The following is a 27395-nucleotide window of genomic DNA, read 5'->3' on the forward strand; positions in this document are numbered from 1 at the left end:
CTGTGAACTGAAAGACAAGTGTGCCCCCAGCCTAGGAGCTGGTTCACACCAAGAGTGCTTTTAAACGCCTCTCAAAGCACCAGCATTTCAAAAAGCACTTGGCTAATGTAACCCTATAAGGGTGTTCCCACAGCAGTGTTGTGATTTTGTGCAAACACACTGCATGTAGCATTTTCGGAGTGATTAAACTTAAATGAATGTGCAAAAACCCAATTTTGGGTGTGAACTAAACTTAAAAGAATAGACTGCTTCCTCCATTGGACTCCGTGGGTCGGATTTACTACCCGTCATGGGCGTCCGCAGAAAATTTTCCAGGGGGGGGCAAAAAAGGGGGGGAGGAAGAAGCGGGCGGCGCGCCGAAGATTTTGGGCGGTGCTGTGTGACGCGCTACGGGGGCAAAAAAATGGGGCTACGTCATGTAGCGCGCCGCACCGGAAAATGGGTGTGGTCATGAACCAGAATGTTGGTGTGGTCGCGGGTAGAGACAAGTTTACATGAACTTAGCAATGGTGGGACATTAGATTAGGACAGTGATGGCGAACCTTTTGAAGGTCGAGTGCCCAAACTGTCACTTTTCCTATCGCAAAGTGCCAACAGCAATTTAAACTAAATACAAACGTTTTAACTCATACATGAACATTATGGAAAATCCAAGTTGAAAATAAACTGTGAAGATAAACAATTTAATCCATCCGACTCCTGAAAAAGTGTTCATTTTTTTTAGAACCTCCCAGTTTCATTTTCGATTTTCAAAAGCTGAAAAAGTAGGTTTAATGCTATTGTCTCATATGATGATGATCCAGCTTTTTCCATAGTCTCGCAGTTAGCAATCATGTGACCCCCAACAAGACAAATTCAGCAATCATGAGGCCCCCAACAAGACAAATTCAGCAGTCATGAGGCACATAAATAGACAGCATTTCACATAAATAGGCAGTGTGCCACCTTAATATGGCAGCCATCGCTCACCTGGCAGCAGTTCCCCAAAATACACAATCTGACAGCACTGGTTCCCCAAAAATAGGTGTCCCCAGGATAGGTGGCCAGCGGTATAGATGTCCCCAGAACAGGTAGCCAGGGGTAGAGATGTCCGCAGTACAGGTAGCCAGGGGTATATGTGCCCAGTATATGCAGGCAGGGGTATATGTGCCCAGTATATGTAACCAGAGGTATATGTGCCCAGTATATGTAGGCAGGGGTATATGTGCCCAGTATATGTAGGCAGGGGTATTTGTGCCCAGTATATGTAGTCAGGGGTATATGTGCCCAGTATATGTAGTCAGGGGTATATGTGCCCAGTATATGTAGTCAGGGTTATATGTGCCCAGTATATATAGGCAGGTGTATATGTGCCCAGTATATGTAGTCGGGGGTATATGTGCCCAGTATATGTAGGCAGGGGTATATGTGCCCAGTATATATAGGCAGGGGTATATGTGCCCAATATATGTAGCCAGGGGTATATGTGCAGGGGTATATATGCCCAGTATATGTAGCCAGGGGTATATATGCCCAGTATATGTAGCCAGGGGTATATATGCCCAGTATATGTAGCCAGGGGTATATGTGCCCAGTATATGTAGGCAGGGCTATATGTGCCCAGTATATGTAGCCAGGGGTATATGTGCCCAGTATATGTAGCCAGGGGTATATGTGCCCAGTATATGTAGTCGGGGGTATATGTGCCCAGTATATGTAGGCAGGGGTATATGTGCCCAGTATATATAGGCAGGGGTATATGTGCCCAATATATGTAGCCAGGGGTATATGTGCAGGGGTATATATGCCCAGTATATGTAGCCAGGGGTATATATCCCCAGTATATGTAGCCAGGGGTATATGTGCCCAGTATATGTAGCCAGGGGTATATGTGCCCAGTATAAGTAGGCAGGGTTATATGTGCCCAGTATAAGTAGGCAGGGGTATATGTGCCCAGTATATGTAGCCAGGGGTAAATGTGCCCAGTATATGTAGCCAGGGGTATATGTGCCCAGTATATGTAGCCAGGGGTATATGTGCCCAGTATATGTAGCCAGGGGTATATGTGCCCAGTATATGTAGGCAGGAGAGGGGTATATGTCCCCAGAATAGGTAGCCAGGTGTGCCCCTAGCAGGAGGGGAGCAGCGCAGAGAAGAGGGAGAGCTATGGGCACAGTGGGGAAGGGCGGACGTCTCCCCCCCCCTTCCCTCACCTTAGGGGGCTCTCCCTCCCTCGCTGTCCCCTCCGGAACTAAGTGTTGGGCAGCGGGCGGAACTTACCTCCATCTCGTTCAGGCACCGGATGGATTTGCCGCTAGTCTGGTCTGGACCAGACAGCGGCACCAGAACTTCCAGCGCTGGATCGAGACAGAGGTGAGTTCCGCCCGCTGCCCAGCCGCTGCACAACACTTCGACAGCGAGGGAGGGAGAGCCCCTTAAGGTGAGGGAAGGGGGGGGGGGAAGACGTCCGCCCTTCCCCACTGTGCCCATAGCTCTCCCTCTTCTCTGCGCTGCTACCCTCCTGCTGGCCGCACTGGCACGTGGCCGGGGGGGGGCAGCGGGCGGCCAGGGTCGGGCAGACGCCCGAATTTGCCATATGTGCGAACGCCCATGCTACCCATCTAAGCATTTGCAGCAGGGACAGGTAGATTATATGTAATTATGCATGGCCTGGACTAGAGTTGTGCTCAAGCAATGTTTACTGGAACTGTAATGTATTGTTCAATTATTTTCTGTGGCGCTGTTTGACACTTTTTTTTCTTTCAAATGGAGAATCAATAAAAATATTCTTAAAAAAAAAAAAAATCATCCTCAATTAAGTGAATGTGACTCGCCACCTTCACGTAGATCATCTAAGATCATACACAGATTTGCTGCTGGTTTGGGAACTACTGGTTGTATGATAACAGTTGCCTACAGCATCCATAGCCACAGTTAATGCCCATTAATGGTACAATTTTTTGAATGATCAACTGGCCGAATCATAGGAATTGATCTGCAAAAAGGATTGACAGAACAATCGATGCAACATTTGTGCTCAAACAGTACCATCAAAGCTGCCTGATCCATTTAATAGGATAGTCAATCATTCTGGAGACTGCGTTGTTAATGGGCACCTTAACGTTGCACATAGCCATTGCTACAGGTGCTACTTGTACTTGATGTATATGTACATCCAGCTGTACAGTCACCATTCCCACTGCTGTTTTCACAGTGAGGTCAGGCTGCATAGCGGACAGAATCACAGAGCTCCTGCAACAACCAATCAGAACAGCTCTGGGAATGGGTCTTCCTAATTAGATGTCAAAACTATAGAAAAATTAGAGCTAGTGAAAAGGCTATGTGAACCGGCCTCCCTATGGTGCATCTGTCCCTTTCTCCTTGATTTGTACACATAGAAGGAAAATATTAGTATATGAATAAAAATAAATTAATTAAAATAAAACATTTAGTGTCGATCATACAGATTTTTTTTTTTAATTGTGGCCGTGAAAATGTATCCATTTATAGAAATTCTGTAGATTTACTGATGCTTACTTGGGGACATCATCATTAACCCATATTATGCAGAATGCCTATGTCTGGTATCCCAGAAACAGGAGTGAAGTTAAAGAGACTCTGTAACAAAATTTCCATCCTTATTTCTTCTATCCTATAAGTTCCTTTGCCTGTTCTAATGTGGTCTGTCTTACTGCAGCCTTTCCTACTTGCACAGTGACTGTATTATCTCTGTTATATGATCTAATCTTCTCTCCTCTGTCGGCTCTGTCGGGCTGAGGCAGTCAGACTGGAATGTGCAGGGATGCTTGTGATTGGATAGAAGCTATACACACCCTCTCCAGGCCCCCTGCAGGCTCTGTATGACTCACACACTCTGCTTATGTGAGCCTATCACAAGCTGGTTACTTTGTTTGTAAACACTGCCTAAAACTGGCAATTACAAGCCAGGTTTGCAGCAGAGAGTGGCAGAAACAGCACAGAGGGGCCCAGGAGAACATAATGAATAGAATGGTATGCTTTTTGTTGTAAGAATTTTAGAGTACAGATTCTCTTTAAAGCACCTGAAGTGAAAATTTCTATTTCAATTGAAATTGGGGAAATATTATTTGAATTATTTTACCCCTGACACACTCATGCTGTGAACGAGTGAATCTGAACTTGGTGTGTGCTAGTTCTGAACCGGTCGATGGTTGTGGAACAGGAAACAAGAGGGACTCCACAGTCAATGAGCAACATGAGGGGTGTCAGGGGAAAGGGTTCTTGTACCCCATGTTTTGTATTTTAAAGTTTCAGCACACTTTAGGTGTGCATTAAACTTCTAACTATGCAAAATATGATACCACTGACAACCTTTGTAGGAAAACATTTAAGAAAATACCTTTTCTCTAAATGCCAGATCATTCTTTAATAATACAACTTAAATTAAAACATTATGACCCAAAAAATCTCTTGCTGTCCCAAAAAAAAAGCAGTGCAATGTTTGCTCTAGGCTGGTCTTACACTTAAGATTTGCGATGTGACGCAGATCTGAGGCTTCATATGACCCCGCGCCACAGTGCTGATGGGCAGGAAATACATCACTGGGATTCCTGTTGGTCCGCGCATGTGCACCACATCGCACCGCGTTCCCATACAGGACACTTACTGCGTTGCCCGTTGACTTCCATTTCTACATAATCCGTGTGGTAGGCATGGATCATGTGGTAATGCGCTACAGCCTCTGCGTCAGCATTGTGGCTATTTGGATACTTCTGGCACACCGCGTCGCATCACATGAAGTGTGCAGGCTCCATTGACTTGCATGGCCCTTGGGAAGGTAATACAGTCGGCAAGAGTAACGTGGTGTTATGCAGTGTGTAAGGGGCCTTAAAGAGTAACTGTCAGGCTGCAGAAGCTAATTTAAACCTCTATTCTCCTGTGTTAAACAGTTTAGACGGAAGCCAAAAAGGCAATAGTGAAGATAAAAATCTCTCTTTCATTTGATGTGTGCTTATCAGCAAAGCTGTTATACCCAAGCTCTTAAGAGGACGCAAGCCGCAAACCATACTGCAAAGCATTCTGGGGCCCTCCCCTCAGCTGCTAATGAGAAGTTACAGGGTCAAGTAACAATAGCATGTAACTCAGTCCAGCGCACAGCACTGATAAATCTCCCGGCAGAGTACACTGCAGGAGTCCGCTATTGTTCCTAGCCACATGGCTCATTAATATTCACTGCAAACTAGTGTTATTCAGTACGAGCTTTTCTGTGATCAGGAAGCAGGGAGGACATGACGACACATTTGGCTTCATAGGAGACAGACAAGCATGGAGCCTGCCATGAGCTGTCAGGAGCATCATTCTCTGCATATACTACATAAAAATTCTGTGAAATCCAAAGGTGGACAGTGAAATGCATATGTAATGTAAGTACAGCCTATATTTAGCTACTGATATATGTGTTTATTTTCTCTGAGACCTTATACCTAACAGCTCCTCTTTAAAGAGCACCTGAAGGGATATGGGAGCTGTCATTTTTATTTTCTTTTAAACAATGCACATTGCCTGGCTGCCCTGCTTATCCCCTGCCTCTAATACTTTTAGCCATAGACAAACATGCAGATCATATGTTTGACTGAAGTCTGACTGGATTTGCTGCATGCTTGTTTCAGGTGTGTAATTCAGATACTACTAATGCATGAAAGATCAGCAGGACTTCATATCCCATATGTCTTTAAACCACTTCTACACCACCGCATACTGTATCTTATCCCCTCTGGACTTCACTTAAAATCTAGGAGCGTAGATACAAGTACTGTCAGTTTACAAGCAGTGCCCGTGCACGCACGTATGCCTGCTCGCGCCCACGACCCCTCCACTGCAAAGTCCTGTTTTGTGGATGGGAACGTGTTCCCAAAGCCAATCAAAGTGCCTGTAACAAATGATCACTGGCATCAGGGAGAAGCTAGTGGTCAAAGTGAAAGTAACCACACAGAAACACATTACTTCCTATGTACTATTCAATACACAGGAAGTGTGGGGACATGTAGTGGACAAAAAAAATTACAAGCAAACTGCATATAAATTAAATAAATAAAATCCTCATTAATTATTAACCCTTTTACCCCCTTGCCCATTATTATCAAAATAAAACATTTGTAAAAGAAAAAAAAAAAAGAAAGAAATGACCGCATTTAAAAAAAAAAAAAATACATAGTTACCTTTGGGAAAAATAATAATAGGTGAAAAGTAAGACTTTTTTTTTTCTTATTCCTCCCTATAAATTGAATTTACATTAAAATATTTCTTAACAAAAAGTACCACTCAAAGAAAACCTAATTTGTGGTGAAAAAATAGATCATTTAGCTGTGATAAGTAGCGATAAAGTTATTGGTGACTGAATGGGAGAAGCTTGAAATTGAAATTGCTCTGGTTCTTAAGGGGAAAACCCCTTAGTGGAGAAGTGGTTAATGATGCAGATAAAAAATAATAGTAGTTGACTGTAAATATTGCAAAATAACAAAATTCGTTCTCATAATCAAGATAAAAAAATGTTCTGCCGTTCCTATGGTTCCCATTCATTGGTCTAAGTCCCCGGCAGCAAAACCGATCGCCTCTTATCAGATCTGCATCTTTCTGCGCAAAAAAAAAAAGTTTCCCGTCCTCTTTATGGCTTCTGGAAGCGAGAGCATTCGCTTCCAGGACAACATTTTTTTTTCACTGTGGCCACCTTGTGGCCAAATACTAAAACTACATCCACATACATTTTTGAGTAAATAAACACATATTATTACATTTAAAATTAACTGTTTACTTTCCACACCAAAAATTGCCCAAATAAAATTTTTAATAAAAAAAAATTACAATTTTAAAAAAACAACATAAATAGTTACCTAAGGGTCTGAACTTTGTTTAATATGTATGTCAAGATTTTTTAAATTATAAGCTTGTAAATAGTGATGGACGCAAATTGAAAAAATGTACCTTTATTTTCAAATAAAATATTGGTGCCATACATTGTAATAGGGATATAATTTAAACGGTGTAATAACCAGGACAAAGGGGCAAATAATATACATGGGTTTTAATTATGGTAGCATGTATTAATTTCAAACTATAATGGAGAAATAATAATTTTTTCCATTTCTTTCTTAATCTTCCTGTTAAAATGAATTTAGAATAAAATAATTCTTAGCAAAATGTACCACCCAAAGAAAGCCTAAATGGTGGTGGAAAAAACAAGATCATTTCAGTGTGATAAATAGTGATAAAGTTATTGGGGAAATAATGGGAGGTGAAAGTTGCTCGGATGCATAAGGTAAAACAACACTGTAGGCTGAAGTGGTTAATTAGGTTTATCTAGCACCAACATATAATGCAGAACGATGAATAATGTGACAGACAATACAATACACAGGTAATAAACAAGAATATATGCTTAGATCTTTTATCAGAGTCAGATCATGCACTAAGGTAGTAGTCCAATAATTCAAGTTCACATTATTCTATGGGCTAGATGCATAATTAAGTAGGATACATAAGGAGGGCCCTTCCAAAGGCTAACAATCTAAAGGCAGGGGGTGGTGACTGGATAGGAGGGAGGCTGCATGTAAAGTGATTTAAAGTAACATGTGCATTATGTAAATGGTACAAGTTGCAGTATTTTTAAAGTGCCAGTTATGGAGTTTGCATGAATACAAAACAAATGTTCATGCTACATGTGCTCATGAATCTGCTCCATGGTGAGAAAGAGCTTTCAAGCTAGACTCGTATTAAATATACAGTAATGTAGTGTTCCTTGAATTCTGTTACAGTTTTAAATAGAATAAAAGGAGAGGGACATGGAGGCCGCCATATACATATTTCTTTTAAATAATACCAGTTGCTTGGTGTCCTGCTGATCTTTCTGGCTGCAGTAGTTTCTGAATTACACACCTGAAACAAGCATGTGACAAATCTTGTGAGACGCCAGTCCACCTGATCTGCATGCTTGTTCAGGGTCAATGGCTAAAAGCATTAGAGGCAGATGATCAGCAGGACGCCCAGGCAACTGGTATTGTTTAACCACTTTAGGACCACAGGATTTACCCCCTAATGACCAGGCCATTTTTCACAAAAATGGCTACTGCAGCTTTAAAGGCTCGCTGCAGGGTTGCCGAATGACACGGCTGTCCCCTGTACAGCGCTGCCTTAGATCGCAGTGCTGTACGTGGTAAATAGACGGCAATTTCGCCGTCTAACAGTCTCCGAGCGGCAGTCGCCGCTGCCAAGCGGGAATGTGCGCGATCCCCTGCAAAAGCCCGCCCACCGATCGGCGTTAGGCGGTCCTGGGGCTGCCACCGCGGCCACACCCATCGACGTGACGCGGTCCTGAAGAAGTTAAAAGGAAATAAATATGTCAGTCTCTATGTCCCTCTCCCCTCTTGTTCCCTTTAAGTGACAAGATGCACAATGATGTTGATATATGACTATATTGCTTATTTTATACAATAGTGTCTTTCCAGGTGTAGCTACCTAGCTAGTAGAATGTATATACAAATTGCCAACAAAAGAGATTTTGCTCTAATTTGATTGCTACCACATCTACTTGTTCACTACAGTAGTTAAAGGACTTCCGAGGCCAAATAAAAAAAAAAGTAAATACCTGCATCATATTTGAAGGCCGTTCCTCCGGGTCCCCGCCACTCAATAGCCCCCCGGGCCGACTCCCGACCTCTCGGTCTGGGTCGGGCTCTCCTGCTTCTACAAACATGGCCGCATAAGCTGGCCGCGGCTGTGCAGTCCGCATACCCGCGAGTGCAGCTGCGCAGCTCTAGGGCCAACCCCCCGATCCATGCTACAGGAAGCAGCCGGAGCCGGGGGGCTATTGAGCGGCGGGGACCTGGCGGAACAGCACGGAGGGCGCAGACGGCGTCCTCCTTGCCTTCAAATATGATGCAGGTATTTAACTTGTTTTTTTTATTTGGCCTTGGAAGTTCTTTAAAAGAGTAGCTTTACTAAACAATGTATGGAATCATAATAAAGACTTAGGCCTCTTTCACGGTGGGACATTGCGTTTTGGTGCGACGTTAAAGTCACACAGCAAACATTCAACGCTAAGCGCCCAAAAAGTCACAATGTAGCATTACCAACGCATACAGCATATACAGTAGAAAATACAGGCAATGAAAAGTATGTCTCAAAGTCATTACTGAGCATGTGCAAACAGTCTAACACAGCTGATAACGTGTATAACACACTGCATGCAGTACTTTCACTTAACGTGCAGCGTTAGGCTCCGTTCACACTTGCGTTTTGGCATACAAACGGACTGGATCCGGATCAGGACCTGATCCGGATCGGAACCGTACGGTTCCGATCCGGATCCGGTCCGTTTGCATCAGGCAATCATCAGGCTACCATCCGGATCCGTGTGGTAAAAACAACGAAATTACTAATAAAATTGTTGGGGTCAGCAGAAGGTGCACCTGTAGAATCAGGTCCTCCGCTGTTTAGGCCTCACCTCCACCTCCGACATACTGCCAAACAGCTCCAGCACGTTACTTACTGCTGCTCCACTGCTGCCCATGTGTCCCCATCCGAAATGGCCGCTAGAATACACATAGGAAGTGGGGTAGAACATCAGGTGTTTGTATCCTGTGTGTTCTGTGCTTTCCGTTCCCCATAGGTTTCTATGTCCGGATGGTGCAGTCAGGTTCCGGTCCGGGTGCGTGGGCCGGATAACCCGGACCCGAAAAATAGCGCATGTTGGAAAAGTGTCCGGAGTCCAGATCCGATCCGGCTCCGTTCTGTACGGAACGTACGCATGTGAACGTCCGCATAGACTTTGCATTGCTATGCGGAACGTAAGCTCCGTTTGTACAGTATACGGTCCGGATCCGTTCAGGCGGATCCGGACAGGAAACGCTAATGTGAACCAGGCCTTAGACACCAATGCAACATGTGCACTGTGAATGGGGCAATGATTTTTCATTACAATGCGTTCTTCTGCGTTCTATTGCTTTAATGTGCAATTTTAATGTCGCACTGTGAAAGAGGCCTTATAGTTGAGATATGTCCTTGCTTGATATTTTTAAAAGCATGTCATAGAAACACATATTTTTAACTTAGTCAAAAGGCTATATTATAGACGCACGCACACACGCACGCACACACTTTTTCATGATCTATTCTATTATAAATCACTAGTCAAAATGTCCACCCATTTAATAACAGGCACTAGGCAACTGGAGAACGCTGTCTACATACACTGCGACCCCTCTGCAATGTGTGCACAGCTGCAACCCAATACACGCCTGGTTCCCGGCGCCCATCCACAGCCGCTCTCTGTAGCCCGCCCACGTGCCACACATGCGTGCCAAGCAGCTGGCACGGACACAACTACAGGGGGGCTACTTTATAGGATTACAAGTTGAAGTGGATCCACTGCTGGCTTTACTATTTAGTGAGTCACTGAGGTGGACCAGTCATGCAGGATGAGAGTTTGGACTTTTGGTGCTTGTTCCAGGTCAGTAACTTAGGATGTAATAGCCAGGATCAAGTTGACAGTCATGACAAGAGTTCACATACTTACTAAACAAATAAGGGGTCTATTTTTAAAGAATGGCAATATGTCTGCCATTTGTTATGCTATATTTATAGAAAAGAGTACTGGTATTTTATAACTTAGTTAACCAGACTTGAACAGTAGAGAAAAGAAAAGAAGTACAGTAGTATAAAAGTGAGAGTGGTAGACAAGTAGCATAAAAGGAGCCAACAGAACCTCCACCGCATTCTGCTGAAGGGACTAAGAACATGCCAAAAAAGTGTTGTGCTGATTGTTCCTAAGCCCTCTACTCTTTACAATGGTGCTTTTGAAACCATTGAAACTTCCTAAAACTTGTACACTTTTATACAGGTGTGTTCTTGCTTATTTATAAATGTGGTGAAATGCACAATACATATAATAAATAATGGTTAAATAAGAATTGGTGAAGATACAAAACCAATATTTCAACTGTAGGATTGAGCCACTGGGATGGGCCGCGCATGCGCAGTGGTGCATAACTTCGCTTGAAGTCACCAGGCTAACGGGGCTGCCAACGGGACCATGGAAGGGATCCAGAAGATGCTGAGGGACTTTGCAGACTATGGGGGGGAGGAAGCCTCAGGAAAGTCCAGATTTTTTTCACTGTTCAGGGTCCCTTTAAAAGCTATTTCCTGTGCAACAGACTACCTAAGATACAACCTGCAGTCTTCTGAGAGTTATGTCCCATATCTTTCTGTCTGAATCCAAACAGCTGAATCAGCCTCTCCCACAGAACCTGCTGTAAACGCTTTACCTGATCTACTTTTAGACCACATCATTACATTTTCACTAAACTATCAGATGTTTATTCCGATTCACGATTCAAGTTATCACAGGTGTGTGTAATTTGCTGTAAAATATATAATAAAATGAATGTATGATATAATAACATATATTACGTGCATGGCCGGATTTCTGGCAAGGCCACATAGGCCATGGCCTAGGGCACCAGATAAACAAGGGGCGGCCTGCAGACAGTGGGCATTATTTGCAGGGCATTGTTTGCAAGTGTCCAAACAAATGAAAGGGGTCAGGATAACTGCGCTATTAGTACCAGCTGGCATCTGCCTGTGCAGTGCTACAGGCAGATGCAGTCCGTTAATTAAATGTTTGTGATGAGTGTGTGACTAGCAAAAAGACAGACCTTGTCCAATGACATAGCAGCAGCTGCAGGCAGTTACAGAAGGCCGGGTCTCACACACTTGGCGTGGGGGATGAAAGGACCAGGGGCAGCACCAGCAAATAGTACAGAATACAGAAGGCAGCCTCTCACAGTACCCATTTCTTAATTATTGATTGGCCAGCTCTGTTACCCTGGAGACAGCAGTGGGTAAAGGACTCACTTTTACGTGTTGCTGGCCTCACCCAATGTCCAATTGTGAGCCACTTGTGACTATGTGTGTGTGGTGGAAGGCTCCCACCACGCCCATCACCTGTAGATCGCTTTATTGACCAGTTCCCCCGTGTGACGTGATTGATTCACTTCACGTTGCCATGTGGACACCAGCGGCCCAAAATTTTGTATGTGTGTGTGTGTGTGGAGAGAGGTGGTAGGATACGGTTTCGGTTGGGGCGGCTGGTAATAGTCGGCCTTGGGCGGTAAGAAGTACAAATCCGGCCCTGATTACGTGTAATATGAACATTGAACATCATGTACAGTATACATGATTAGTAATGGCCTGCAGCAAATTTAGTATAATTGCTGTAACAGTGAGATCTGTATTATTTTCACTGGAATTATGATGTGAAATCTACCTGCATTCTATAGCATCTGTTTCCCTGTAAGCTTAAGACATTCTGGCCTAAACCTTTGTTCTGAATTTATCTCTTTCAGCCCCATTCATGTTTTAAACAACTTTATCTCTGTCAAATTATGGAGCCTTCCTGCTGCTTGATGTTACAGGAAAGGATAAAACAGTTTCTGGCACTAAATATTAATACAGAATGTTGACTTTAGCTCTTTCTGGTTTCTTTTTCCTTATTATTTTGGTAACTAGTTCAAATAAGCTATAATAACATTGTCATATGCAATCAAAACAAAATGGCTCGTCCCAGAATTCCCCGCAGTCCCAACAAGGCGGGCGAAAAAGGCTTTCCACTGATCCGTAGACATAAATAAATACTTGGTGCCATTTATAATGTATGATTTGCAGGTCTGTATTTATATAGTAGTGACCTGGACTGTTTGCACACGTGTCCTTAATAGATGGGGAGGGCACTGTAATATATCTAGGAGATAACAGCTAATGGGTTGGAATATGTTTGCTATGTGTTTCACAAAGGAAAGGTATTACTTAATAAAAGCATGGTGTATCTTGCTATTTACAAAAAAATCTTCATAGGCATTAATAGGAAAGTGTTTTCATATCTAAAAATAGTGATCATTGTATGCTGTAAGAGTCCATCCTTGCATAGCCAGGCACAGGAATTCTGAACTGTCTCAAGATTCTAAGTTATGATTTTGACTGTATTGAATCAGGAGCCATGCTGTTCATGTTCATATGATCTTTCCATCTGGCCATATGATGGGGTTTTCTCCCTGCTCTTTTGTGTATCTCTTTATACAGTATACACCAAGAACAGAGTGTCTGATGTTCCCTGCATAATTCAGATCAGATTTATGGGTTGTATTTATAGAGCAGAGGCATATTACTAAGCCCATAGAACCACTCACTTTGGTCCATGTTTGCGTAGCGATGCCTAGTCCAGTGTCTCTACAATGGTCATGAAATGGAAGCGAAAACTGAATTCTGACATTTAGGGCCATATGCAATTCTCTTTTTCACCTGAGTTTTCTCCTAGGAGATAATTTTTCATCTTCAATTTTAAATAACTTTCCAGCACTTTTTAACTAAAAAAGTACCAAAAAGTAGGTGATAAAGTACTATCAGAATTATTTTGAGCATTTTCTTGCTTTCTGGTGGCTTAAAAGGCATTTTATTGACAAGTTTAAAAATATCACCTAGGAGAAAACTATGGAGAAAAAGTGAATTGCATATGGGCCTTAGTGTTTTGTCCTGCGGAACTTACTGAGAACTGGAGCGGGACTCTTGACCAAGGACACTATAGTTGAATTATACAAATAATGAATTCTCAAATGAAAGAGTGATCATTTGATAAGTGATCAACTCACCCAACTGCAGCATTTGAGCTTAATCAGACTTATAATGACTATGTATTTATAAAGCACCAACAACTTCTGCAGTCTGTTAAGAAACTACATAGTCATGTCACTGACTGTCCTTAGAGAAGGTCACAATCTAATGCCTGCCATAGTCTTATAACTTAGTCTTATCGTAACAGTATGGGGGGGGGGTGGATGTGGGATAAAACATAACTGTCCAGAGAAAACCCACACAAACACAACGGGGAAATACAAACTCACAGATAGTATCTAGGCTGAGCAATGAATCCAAATGTTGTGAGGCGGGAGTAGTAATCAGTATCTAATCTATGTCACTGTGCTGCTTACTTCTACTGAAATCGGATTGACAAGTAATGACATTGCTACTATACTCATATTCTAATTCAGGCAGCAGACAACCAGGGTTTTGTTTATAACCTGCCACCCATTCCCACCCCCGATTAGTGAAACATTCCTGCCACTACATATTATACGTCTGTTTAATAACGTGTAATAATAGGAATGGTGCCAATGAAAAGCTTGATGGCCAATTCAATCAAAGTGAGTAGCTTACCTCTCTTTAAGATAGAAAACAATGCCTTTTATTGTTTTGTTTTATATTGGAGTTGGCATTGTAATGTAAATGATTGTTTGAGCAGCTATGCAGATTTCATTATGACAAAAAATATTATATAATGGATTATAAATGATTCCAAAGAAAGGTGTCCACTGAAGTCTTTAGAGTCAGTTTGCTATGGGTGTTTTATTTGGTAAGTTTACCAGCTATGAATGACCCCCTATTGGTGAGAGAGCTAACCCATAGAATCACCAAGAGTCGGCTACAACTGCATGGATAACATCATAACCATGACTACTTTTATCAAAGCTCAGCTTGCATTTGTTTTACTGATCCCCAGTTGGCAGAGGGCACAGTGTAGCATGCCATTCTCACTGCCACTGGTCATGCAGACTGCATTACTGAGAATGCTTTAGGAGGATTGATACAGATGCTTCTTCTTATACCATCCATTGGGCCTCCTCTGTTCAGCTGATGCTCATCAGTATATCCTCCTGCTTTGGCCATCATTAAACTTTCTTCTGAATCCAGAATGAAGCAGAAGGATGGGCCGCACTGGGTGGGCGGATGGGCACAGAAGACACTGATGTCAGCAATGGAGGACTCTAGGAAGGAAGTTAAATGGAAGAGACCTAATGGTTGAAACGGGGAGGTGTAGCTATACAAATCCCCTCCAGCATGCTCTGTATGTTTTCACTACTTAAGGCAGTAATTAACTTTCGAAAAATGTAAGTGTTTAATAGCTTCCTGGCAGCCCTATCCCATAGAGCCATATCAATCTCTGGCATGCACTGATGAGGACTGATGGTCTGAAACAGGCTGTCTGCACATTGGGTTGATGTGGCTCTGTAAAATGTATAAGCTATAGGCTTTCTATACACCAGCGGTTCTGGATGTAAGGCTGGCTTCAGGGGTATGAAGTGATAATTTGCATATTTAGGAATGATGCATTGTGGGAAGCCACAGTTGCTCACTTAAAGCTAAATGATAGCAAATACCTCATTTTTTAAGAAGGCAAATTACTTCCTGTAATACCGATGTACAAGAAATTATATTTCTCTTCATTTATGACGTGTTTAAAGTCCTTACGCAGTGCTATATACTGATGACATTTTTATCCTGTGCTACAATTAGTTAATTTAGTTAAGTTAATGATAAAAGAGAACCTGTCATGAAGAGGAGAACCTCTGGACAAACCACTATTTACAAATTCAATAAGATAACCATTTTCCACCAAATCTGTTAATGTTCAGATTACTTATAAAATATAATGCAAGATTTACTTTGGATACTGCCAAACAGAATGTTTACAGTATCTGCAATAGTCTGACATAAAACTGTGTCCTGAGCTTCTAATAAGCTTTCTGCTACACAGTTAAAGCTTTAGATAAGAGGTCCCAGAAGTATGCTATTTTTCCATTTAAGATTACTCTGAAACAAAAATTCATAATAAAACAAGACAAACAACAATTACCCAAAACAAGAAAGAAAATAAACCACGTTTCTACACAGGTTGTCAGTTCTGTAACACAACTATTGCTTTACAAGGTAAATTTGCTTTCACTCACACCAGTAAATGCCGGAACTTGCCTTGCACTATGGTATCCATGAAAAGAGTAAAAGCTATACCCTGTACAGACAATAGACAAATGTCAGTTGCTTGGTATGTATACAGAAAGAGAACAACTGCTATATTACATATTTTCTCATTTAAATGTCCCTACATTTTCTAATCACCAGTTAATCGTTCTTCAAAGAAACACATTATTGAGTCATTCACTTGATTTACTACAGAACCCATGTGAGGTGTCACTGATTTTAAACAAAGCGTCACTCATTTTAGTCACAGAATTCTTCCAGCTGTCAGCTCCAGACCTGCTCTACGAAACAGAATGCTCACCACTGAGGCACGTCAGTCTTAGGTTCTGCATTTTTGAGGGAAGCTTGGTAAGTCTTAACACAAGACATGAGTAAATCCTGAAAGTAACTTTCAACATATGTAATCTCATGCACAGCAGACATAATTTATGATGCTGCCTTACAGAACCAGCCTAAAATTATACACCTCTAAACTGCATGGAGCTCTTCACCAGAGTTCATCATGCTCCACTATATATCTCAATTAACATAGCAACATATTCATTTAAACGTTTCAGGTCATTTAACTGCAAACAGTAGGCCCTAATTGTCGTACTGTTTTTGTGTTTGGAGATGTTTGCTTCCACAAGAGAACATTTATTTGGAAAACCTTAAAATTACCGACAAAAAGGACTGGGGAATGTTGAAAAATGTTTTAGATTCTTGCAGCATCCAAACAATCAGATCCAGTTTTTACGTATTTTTTTCATGTGCAGATAAACGTCAAACAATCCAGTATTTTTTGCAAGGATTTTTTTTACTTGAATATAAATGTGATCTGCAACAAAATATAAAACAAATGCTGAAAAAAAAATCGTAAGCATAGTACATGTTTATATAGCTTTTGGGATCACCTTGAAGGCATAATATTAAAAAGAAAAGTTGTATTTCTTATTTTAATTTTTTATATTTGTAAGATTTTGCTGCTTAGTAAAAATAATGGCATTTTCTATTTAACTTCATATATTACTATATTTGGAAAAGCAATATTATATTATTTTTCTTTCCTCAGAAAACACAGTAACTTCATTACTTTAGTCAGCGCTCATTTACACAATTACAACGAAGTGTTAAAAGAACTTGCTTAGAAAGCTTAAATGAAACATCTGTTTCATTTTCAATGAGGTGCCTGTGGTCAGAGCCTACCAGTGTACTGGAGAAAAAATACACACATGTATCTGAAAATGGCTTTTAAGTCGGAAGAGTGGCCACTCCTCGGAGGGTGACTCATTTGCATAGTTGGGAAAGGAGTGGGACTGGGGCAGAGGTGTAAGGTTTTTTGCTAGCCAGTACTTAGTTTGTGTGTGGTCCTGAACTTTCGTAAAACTAGCTGAAAGTTTTCATCGAGACCTATATTTAGCACTTTTGGCGGATCTGTAAGACCATGAAAGAAGTACCAGATGCTGGCTAATAAACACTTTTTGTTTGATTCTTTGTTACCAAATTACAGTGAAGATACAAATGTATTGTGTACATAACTACAACAGTGATTTTCCTGCACTAGAGTTAGATGCATGGTGATAATGAGCCTCTCAAAGTATGATTGTTAGCATTAAATATAACTCGTGAATGTGCCTGTCAGTAAAAGATATGACATGTTTAGGCAGGGATAACAATGCAACAAAAATATTTAGATCAATAAGAAAATGTGCTTGCCAAGCCACACGCACAGGTCAAGCGAATTGTATAATAATTATGGAAAACAACGGAGTTCTGGTTCACCATGAGCTTGCTGGGTACTCTGTAATGCTACAATAATTATGCAATCTTACCAACGTCTAGGTAGAATGAGGAACGTACTAACATATTAAAATAACTTTGGCTGACCTTTACGTGACATGGGGATTTTTGTAACGCTCGTATGTTGATTGCGATGGAAAAAAAAGCAAATATCAATATTGCATTTAGATCTGTGGGTGCCATGCAAGAATGTTACAGCATTCATATATTGCAAGGGTAATATGGCAAATATGTCATAAATGCCAATTTTACTTAGATGTTATCTGTTTCATTTGAAATCATTCCTATATCTTAATTTACAGAACCTGGTATTTGTATGCAATACCTGATTGCTTTCCTTTGTCTTGTGCTTTGAGTGTTAGCTCACCTGAACAGTACTACTCTTGTCCGTGCATGATGATGAAGTACAATATTTCCTTAGAATATTTACCGGGAAGACCCCTTTTGATGACCAGAAGGTCTAATGTAGTTGCTTGATACTTAGTGCTGCCCAGCTACTGGTACTCCGTGCAACTATAACACAGCTCATAGCACAAGCACTTCTCTGACATACATAAAATTCACATAACTGAGAGTGGCTTTAATTTTGGGTTAATGTTACCCTATAAATTGGGGTTTAATTGGGATGTGTTACATGTATAAAGAGATGAACATTAACTGGGCCATGTGCTAGTCATTAAGCAGTTCATTGGTAAATGTAATAGATTTATTTATTTTCCAATGAAATGGAAAAATACATTTATAGTATTGTCCCACATAGAAACAACCACTGATAAGTTAACCACTTCCTGCAAAACGGACATTTTAAAACGATCTGTTTGGCGGGGCAGAGAATCGGGATGCACCCACTGGTGCTTTCTGCTGCCACTTTCCCATAGGCACCCACTTTCCGCCGCCTATGGGCAGTCAGGGAGTGATTAAAGATCACTTTTCCTCACAATCTTGCCAAATTTGGACAATCTTGATCTGGCTGAAATTGATTGGCCGGTAGGATTGGTGGTGATGGTGTACAAGATAAATGGATAACAATAGATATCTGTATTGAATAAAATATTTTTACCCAAATGATACATGATTTACCTGTATGATAATGATTTATTCCAAGCACCCATGATAGTCCCTTCCTAAGTCCTCCTAATAACAGTAGAAAAATTGAGATGGAAAAAATAGGCCACAATATGATGCCACAATCAATGCTAACGTTCCAAAGCAGTGTTTAGTGAAGTTAGATCTTATAATAAATATGTGAAACATAGCATATAATAAGATATACATAACACACCCTTACCTTGAATGTAGCCCTTTGGCACTCTTAATAATTAGTATAAGTCATCATAGAAAGCACTATATGGGTAAACAAATAATGTATCTTAGATTTCATATCTTTCAGTATCCTAGTGGGTAAGAGAGTTTTAATAGTAATGAGGGCAGGGAGGTAGAGGGGAATAGGGAGTAGCGGAAAGGGAGAAAAATAAAGGAGGAGCGGGGTATGCAGAATTCTGGATAAGGTGTAGTGTGGGAGATGAATATTACAAGTTAAGACTTGTGCTAATCTTCCACATATGTATTGGGTGGGACAAAATTAGGGAATGGAGTGGGGTAGATCAGGAAATCAGGAACAATAGGGATCGATTTTGAGGATAAAACATGATAATGGGTCAGGGAGAAAAGGAGGTAAGGGTAAGGGAGATGAGAGGGAAAAGAGGGTGGGGATTGATAGTTTATGTAAGAGGGGAGGAGGAGAGGGGGATAGATGGTTAGGAGAGTGTAGGGAAAGAGGGAGAAAGGTTGAAGGGGGAGTGAATGTGGTGGGGTGACGAGTGGGAAAGGGTTCCAGGGGCATGCAAAGAATAAGTGAGGGAGGAGAATAGGGGAGGATTTATATCTGTATATATAAAGGCAAACACCATAATATTTATTTGAATTTTTTTTTGAGGGGTGCTGTCCTCTTACTTATGTCTTCAAAAAATCACTGACTACTACTTCATAGATTACTTTAAGATGTTAGATGCTTTTTATTATTACTTTCTATAGCGGTTAATTGCAAAGCAATCCCCCAATGGTTTTAAAACACTCCTGAACTGAAAGGGATAGGGAAGCTGCCATATTTCCTTTTAAACAATACCAGTTGCCTGGCTGTCCTGCTAACCATCTGCCTTTCATACTTTTAGCTGTAGACTCAGAAGCATGCAGATCAGATGTTTCTGACTGAAGTCTGACTAGATTAGCCCAATGCTAGTTTCAAGATTGTGATCCATATTCTACTGCAGCAAAAGAGATCAGCAGAACAGTCAGGCAACCGGAATTTTTTTTTAAAGGAAATAAATATACCAGCCACCATTTTTCTCAGTTCAGATGTCCTTGAAAGAACCCGGCAGCAGTGGGAACTTTGCCCTGCACTGTTTGCGCAGGGTACAACTGGTATAGTTCTGGTATTTCTCTTGTTTAGATCAGATCTTACATCTTTGGTTCTGGCTCATATTTAGATGGAACTCCAATTTATCACATATATCACAGTAGTTGTTACAGAGAGACAATGGGCCCAATCCAATGCACTTCCCCCCCCCCCCCCCCCCCCCCCCAAGTTTTCTCCTAAGAGATAATTTTTCATCTTTGTTTGAAATAACTTTTGCACTCTGCAATTGAAAACATACAAAAAAAAAATCTGTGAAAAAGTACTGTTAAAATGATTCTGAGTATTTACTTGCTTGCTGGTAGGGATGAGCTTACGAATTTCGTGGAATTCAGGGTTTCCAATCAAAAATCAGCTTTCCCCAGAGGAAATCGGTATGCAGAAATAGGCATTCCACGAAATACCACATTACCAAGATTCACATATTTTAGGCCAATCACAAGACTTGGATGCACTGGACCAATCATAGAATCAGTATTGTACCTCAGAAATTGGATTACCATGGAAATGTTAGGCCAATTGGAAGACTCGGAAGTATCAGACCAATGCAGAGGCTTACAGCGGTTGCCGAACAGAAATGTGGATTCTGCACAATAGCGTATATGAGGCCAATGCAGACATTTACCACGGATGCCGTTCAGAAATGTGAATTCCACATAATAGTGTACATCAGGCCAGTGCAGAAGTATATCGTGGTTGCCAATCGGAAATGTGTTACAATAATCCGCATAATAGCATACATCTGAAAAAAAAATAGATTTTTTTTTTCAATTAACTGACTTCATGACAAAAATTACAAAATTAAAAAAAAAAACACATTCTGTGGAGATCGGTCATTGGAAATTCTGATTACCAATATTGAAAAATGTGGAATCTTGGAAAATTGGAAAGACACCTCTCGGCAGAAATCAGTCGAAATTGAACATCTGCATTACCGACAATCCCTACTTGCTGGTGGCTTAAAGTGTATCTGAGATGGGTCCACAGCATAAAAACATACATACCTGGGGCTTCCTCCAGCCAACAGAAGATGAAAACATATATCCCAGGGAAAACTTAGGGGAAAAAGTGAGTTGAATAAGATCCATAAATGCTTGATGACTTCAGAAGAGGGGCAGAAAATGGAAATCATTTAGGTAGAAAAAAATTTCTTCTGTGTTTTCTCGCAGGAGATTCTTGTTTAACTCCTTATCAATAAAACATCTTTTAAACCCGTTAAAAGCATGAAAATTCTCAAAATAAGATTAATATTAGTTATTGACCTACTTTCAATACTTAAATAGTAACCACTGAAAGATTATTTTTTAGATAAGATAAAAAATGATCTCCTAGAAGAAAAGTTAATGTAATAGGCTCCCGGGTCTATAAATATGAAAGCTTTCTCCCGTGCCTGCTCAGTTTCCCTCTCCTGCAATTACGGGTGAGTCAGCACTCTCTAGTAACTGCTTCCACTAATAATTAAAGGGAATCTGAAGTGAAAATAAACTTATGATATAATGAATTGTATGAGTAACACAGCTAAGAAATAGAACATTAGTAGCACAGATATGAGTCTCCTATTGTTTCCATTACAAGAAGGATTAGAAACTTCACTTGTTATCTATGCAAAAGAGCTTCTCTGAGCTCTCCGACTAATTTAGTCAGAGAGCAGTGCTATTTTCTGAAGCACTTCTACATCAAAGAAACAGTGAAACACAACTTCAGATAAGATTTTACTGCAGAGAAGTTAAAAGGGTCATTAGTTCTGCTCTGTTTCATTGTTTAAAATATATACTACATATATATATATATACAGTATATATATACTGCAAATATTAGAGAATGATGCAGTGTTATAAAAAAAAAGCTATATACCTTAAAAATAAAAATGACTCTTTTCTTTGCTACTAATGTTCTATAAATTGTCCGTACTACACATACAATTCATTATATAATTTATTTATTTTTTTGCTTCAGTGTCACTTTCATACCTGTAAAATAAAAGCAGAAAAAAGACTGGTAGGACTGTGTAATTCAACATTAAGCTCTGTGACAAGCTTGTGGCTTATATTAACTAGCTAGTGTTTATATATGCAGGAAAAATTTGACTTTTCATTCCACCACAAAAGCATCAATCCTTGTAAGCTCAGATTTGTGTTGAAATCAGCATATTCTTATATTAGTTGAAACAGCTGGCACTTCTAAGCCTGCCATAGACATAGAGTAGACAGTAGAGAGTAGGCCCACAGGCAGATATTGCCTACCAGATATGTTGTATAGAAATGCATACTGAAATTACAGAAAATCTCAGGTACTAGTTTAAGAATTTCTAAGATGCAGTACTGGGTGATTAATTGTGAAAACTATATGCAGAAGCTGGCACCTCCCATGCAATTTCTTTACCATTTTGTATAAAATCTTATGCCAACGTTTCGGGAACCTCTGTCAAGGCGATATTTGCTCAAGTCAAGCATCTATCAGCTGCCTAAACTAACTATAATTTAGTAGCTGGTAGGGTGAATCACCTCGAAGCATTCACTGACGTGATGTGCAAGACACGGTAGCTGCTGCTTAACGTGAAATTACGGCACAAAATGACGGATTACACATTTTCTGATAATTACAAAATACAATCTCTTGTGGTAATTGCAAATTTCCTGCCATAATGATGAAAACGCAACATTTTGTCTCATCACTAATCTCTAACTTAGGATATCTGAGGTGCATCTAATGATTTCCACTTCCTGGAAATAGCTAGTATAGCTGCTAAAAGTATATGTAAGACAGTAGAACAAGATTTGCCATGAGTCCTATCCATACACAGACGTATACACATTACCTCAGCTGCAAGAGTTGTGATTTAAAATCATTAATATAAATATTTTATTTCATTGGTACATCGAACACCCATTGGTCGTCTTAATTAAGTAGTTAAAACACTTCTTTCAGTAGTGTATAATTAAGGCCTTGCCAAGTTGCCTCATTTGTTTCCGCTCTCCGTTTCATTTCAGTCTGGTATGCTTGCAATAAACAGGCAGTGAAGTACATGTGGAACAGCTAGAGACAGAAATATTGTGTAGTGATATGGTTTAGTCTGGTCAGATGGCATTCAGGAGTAGACATTTAAGCCACTAGTTAGGTTAATTTTCCGAGTGATTTTAACAGCTACAGATCTCACCATAAAATCGCTTTATTTTCAGTTTCTAAAGGGCTCCTGAAGATTTGTTGGTGAACCTCGTACAGTTCCCTATCCAATGTGTCTGTACTTGCTATTCCTTTTGCAGTAATACTGCCTGCTAATAAAACAGAAATCCCTAGCATCACCTTTACTGATATCTGTGGGTGTTATGCCTTTAATATACATAGATATCCATATATCATTATTCATTACTGTTTAAAGAACTGAATGTGTAAATTATTGTGCAGGCTAGATATTTTGCTTAGTTTACAGAATATTTATATTCTAACCACTAGCTTTTTTTAGGAGCTCGGAATGTTCAAACGAAGCAATATTTCTGACCACACCAAAGCAGACCAAACTTATAAATGGAAATGCACAATTCAGTGTGTCGGGACAGTAAAGGTGATCCCTTCCAGCTGTTTGTTGAAGCCGAGTGTGCTGAATAATCACAGCTAAGAGTGAAGGCTTGTTCACTTGAATGCTGAGCTGCTTGTTACAGATGCACCACATTGTCCTGTACTGTAGAAGCAGATGGACTTTTGTTCTGCAACAGTGACAGGCTCCACTTATCTATGAATGTGTCTGACAGTCAAATAGAGCACAAAAGCTAAAGCCTTGTACACACTAACGAGGACTGTCACTCGGGAGGGATTGGGACTCAATCACGTGCGTGACAGTACAATGCCAAGCTTTTACTGACTAGTGACAATTTCTGTTGCTACCTGGCAGGAAGGCCGACATAATGGTGCGTGACAGGGAAATAAAGAGTGGGACAATGTTCTCGGCCAGTGTTTGGCTAAATCAGTGGTCCTCAAACTAAGGCCCACGGGCTGAATGTGGCCCCCTGAGGGTTTTTTACCGGTCCCCCCACATACAAAATGTATTACTTATAGATGCGGTCAGCTACATCTTTAAATATTGGTAGTCCGCATATAGTATTGCAGTGCTGGCACCACCCATCCACATGGAAGCCAGGGAGCAGCAAGTCACTGGTTTCCAATCAAATTCCACATCAGGTGACACTGCTGTCCAATTGGACTGCAGGTTGTCACCTGGGTATACTTCACTGTCTGGCCCGCAAAGACTTCTACACCATTTTATGTATACTCCGGCCCCCAGCAGTCTGAAGTATGTTGACCCGGCCCTCAACCCAGAATGTTTGGGGACCCCTGGGCTAATTAGATCAGCCAGGTGGATTGTTCAGCCATGCATCATTAGGGGATCATGGGCGCAGTTTACATACTAGATGCTCAGCAGAGACAGTCAATATTGACTTCCTTGGCTGAGTTAAATCTAGCGTGTGTGTATGTAGCTTTAAAGGACTTAAGAGGCGAATATTAGAAAAAAGGTTAGTTACCTTATTGCAATATCAGACCTCAGGGCAGACGAGGCGCTCTGTTATCTAAATCCAGGATTCATTACAGGCCCCCGACCCTCTGCAGAATTCTGATTCTGATTCACCAGCGGTTCTTTGTTATGCGCTCGTACGTGAGCCGGCTCACCAGCGGCTCCTCAGTGACTCTCTGCTCAATATGAGCAAGCGGCTCTTCAGCGACAGTGCATATGACAGTTCTAGTTAGCCGGCTCAGCATTGCTAGTGTGTGCTGAGGGGGCGCTGCCCATCATGTGGATGGTCACGTGGGAGAGCCCATGACATAATCACTCCAATGCGCACGGAGCGAGGACGGCCCGCAGACAGGGCTGGAAACCTGCGCAGCCGCACCGGCGGTATGACAACTGCGCAGGCGTTTGTTGTTTAAAGTGGCAATTCTTATCCCATCAGTTCAGGTGACCCTGCAGAGGGTCGGGGCCTGTAAAGAATCCTGGATTTAGATAACAGAGCGCCTGACACTGACAGGGGAAGCACTGATCGTCTGCCCTGAGGTCTGATATTGCAATAAGGTAACTAACTTTTTTTCTAATATTCGCCTCGTAAGTCCTTTAACCTCCCTGGCGGTAAGCTCGAGCTGAGCTCGGGCTATGCCGCACAGGAGGATTTCTCAGGGTCTGCTGGGGCGATTCGCCCCATTCAAAGTGCTGTGCGCGCAGCCAGCACTTTGCTAGCCGCGCGCACAGCTCGATCGCCGCCGCTCTGCGGCGATCACCCGCTCACAGCGGCTGAAGAGGGCCCCCCCCTGCCAGAGCCCTGCGCTGCCCGGATCAATGAGTTTCTGGCAGCGCTATGGGCTGGATCGAGTGCGCATGACGTCAGGACGTCGGCTGACGTCCATGACGTCATGCCGATCGTCGCCATGGCGACAGGAGAAGCCAAACAGGGGAACACGTTATATACGCGTTCCCCTGTTTGCTATTGATGCCGGCGACGATCGCACTAGAGGGCCACATGCGCCCTCTAGTGGTGTTTCATGTAGCTACCACTCTGGTAGCTTTACATGAAACAAAAACAAAAAAAACAAAAAAAAGGATTTTTGCCCATTTTCAAAAATAAATTAACCGCCAGGGAGGTTTAAGCGCATGTGCAGTACAAATGCAATAGCCTTCAGAATTGCTGATGAACACTACTGGTTAGGGAGGCTGCCCAAGGAGTGCCAAAAAGCAATTAGATCCTAGAAGGTCGATTAACTTCAATTGGGGATGGCACAGGAATGTCAAGATGGACCAAGGACTGGGAAGGCTCTGTGGTATCCAGAGACTTTAATCTACTTAGGCATGTAAACTTCACTTAAGTGAAGTTTCCTCACTTTAGGTTCCCTTTTATAGGAATGGCAGCACATAGGTAAAGAGCGTGCTAGCGACAACCTGCGCGACGGTTTTTATTATGGGGGACAGCAGAGCGCAGAGGGGGGTCCTGGGGGAGCGCTGTACTGTAACAGAGGCTGGTGATAGTATGCACAACCAGCCTCTGTGCCCTACTAACATTCTTAAATTCCACCTCAGGTTCTCCTTAAAGGATACCACAACTGAAATGTGACATAATGAGATAGACATGTGTATGTACAGTGCCTAGCACACAAATAACTCTGCTGTGTTCCTTTTTTTTCTTTCTCTCTCTGAAAGAGTTAAATATCAGGTATGTAAGTGGCTGACTCAGTCCTGACTCAGACAGGAAGTGACTACAGTGTGACCCTCACTGATAAGAAACTCCTCTTTTTATCTCTTTCTTGCTCTCAGAAGCCATTTTCTGCTAGGAAAGTATTTTATAGGTGGAATTTCTTATCAGGGAGGGTCACACTGTAGTCACTTCCTGTCTGAGTCAGGACTGAGTCAGCCACTTACATACCTGATATTTAACTCTTTCAGGCACAGAAAGAAAAAAAGGAACACAGCATAGGTATTTGTGTGCTAGGCACTGTACATACACATGTCTATCTCAACATGTCACATGTCAGTTGTGGTATCCTTTAAAGTGGACCCAAACTAAAAATACAAGATTTCAGAAATAAAATCTATTTTCTAAATTATAATAATAAATAGCAGCCTTTTTTCAGCTGCATGATGACAAATATAAAATATTTTACATTTATTGGAGAAACCCCTCCCCTTCCTTTCATATTGCCGGCAAATAATCCGGCAAACTGGTGGTGTAGATGGTGTCCAGCAAAGGAGGAATTGCTAATGGCTGCCATCTGTATAACCCTAGTTATGCAAAGAGGAGGGTGAAAAGCATGCACTGAAATGCTCATAGGCTTGAAGGAGTGTTTATTTATATTTGTATGTGTCAGGGTGGTGCAACTAAATATTTTGAATTAAAAAAATGTTTGGTTTGGGTCCGCTTTAAGCTATGCCACACAAGTTTTATGCCTTATTGCAGAGTTTGTTTAAAGTGGCCCTAAGCTCTTTTTACATCTGTAGTGTTTAATTAAGCCTAGTGTAGGAAAGTAGGTAAACAGAGTTTATCCAAGCTAATAATTTGCAGTAATTGTTTCAATTTAAGATGGCCATATGCAGCTCAATTAGTGGTCAATTCTTATTTGACTGAATTAAAGGATGACTGTACTTAAATATATCTCTTCACTAGAAGCCTTATGTATGCATGTACTGAATTATTGATATATTTTTTATCCTGTTTGTTGATTTAAGAAGGTATGTAAAAAAGTATAAAGGCTCAACACGGAATCTCATATGCAGTCTAAGCACCCTGCCCTACTATGAAATACTAACTATAAAGACAAGCTTGGAACAGCTTATTAGTTATTGATTAGGGAGGCTATCTTTTCCATAGCCTGCTGCTACCCTCACTTTTAGCAACTGAGTACCTTA

The 27395-nt window shown here is 41.2% G+C and overlaps 1 protein-coding gene across 7 annotated transcripts in view; it reads left to right on the forward strand.

Moving 5' to 3' along the window:
• Positions 1-27395, forward strand: part of BCAS3 (BCAS3 microtubule associated cell migration factor) — a 1423373-nt gene that overhangs the window by 1125489 nt on the left and 270489 nt on the right. Inside the window, exon 24 of one of the 7 annotated variants that reach the window (XM_068268732.1) lies at positions 16067-16170. The exons of the other annotated variants lie outside the window; for them this stretch is intronic. Coding sequence (XP_068124833.1) covers positions 16067-16170 — 104 coding nt within the window. The remainder of the gene's footprint in view (positions 1-16066; positions 16171-27395) is intronic. 7 annotated transcript variants of the gene reach the window in all.

Source organism: Hyperolius riggenbachi, chromosome 2, assembly GCF_040937935.1.
Source record: "Hyperolius riggenbachi isolate aHypRig1 chromosome 2, aHypRig1.pri, whole genome shotgun sequence".
Lineage (NCBI taxonomy): Eukaryota > Metazoa > Chordata > Amphibia > Anura > Hyperoliidae > Hyperolius > Hyperolius riggenbachi.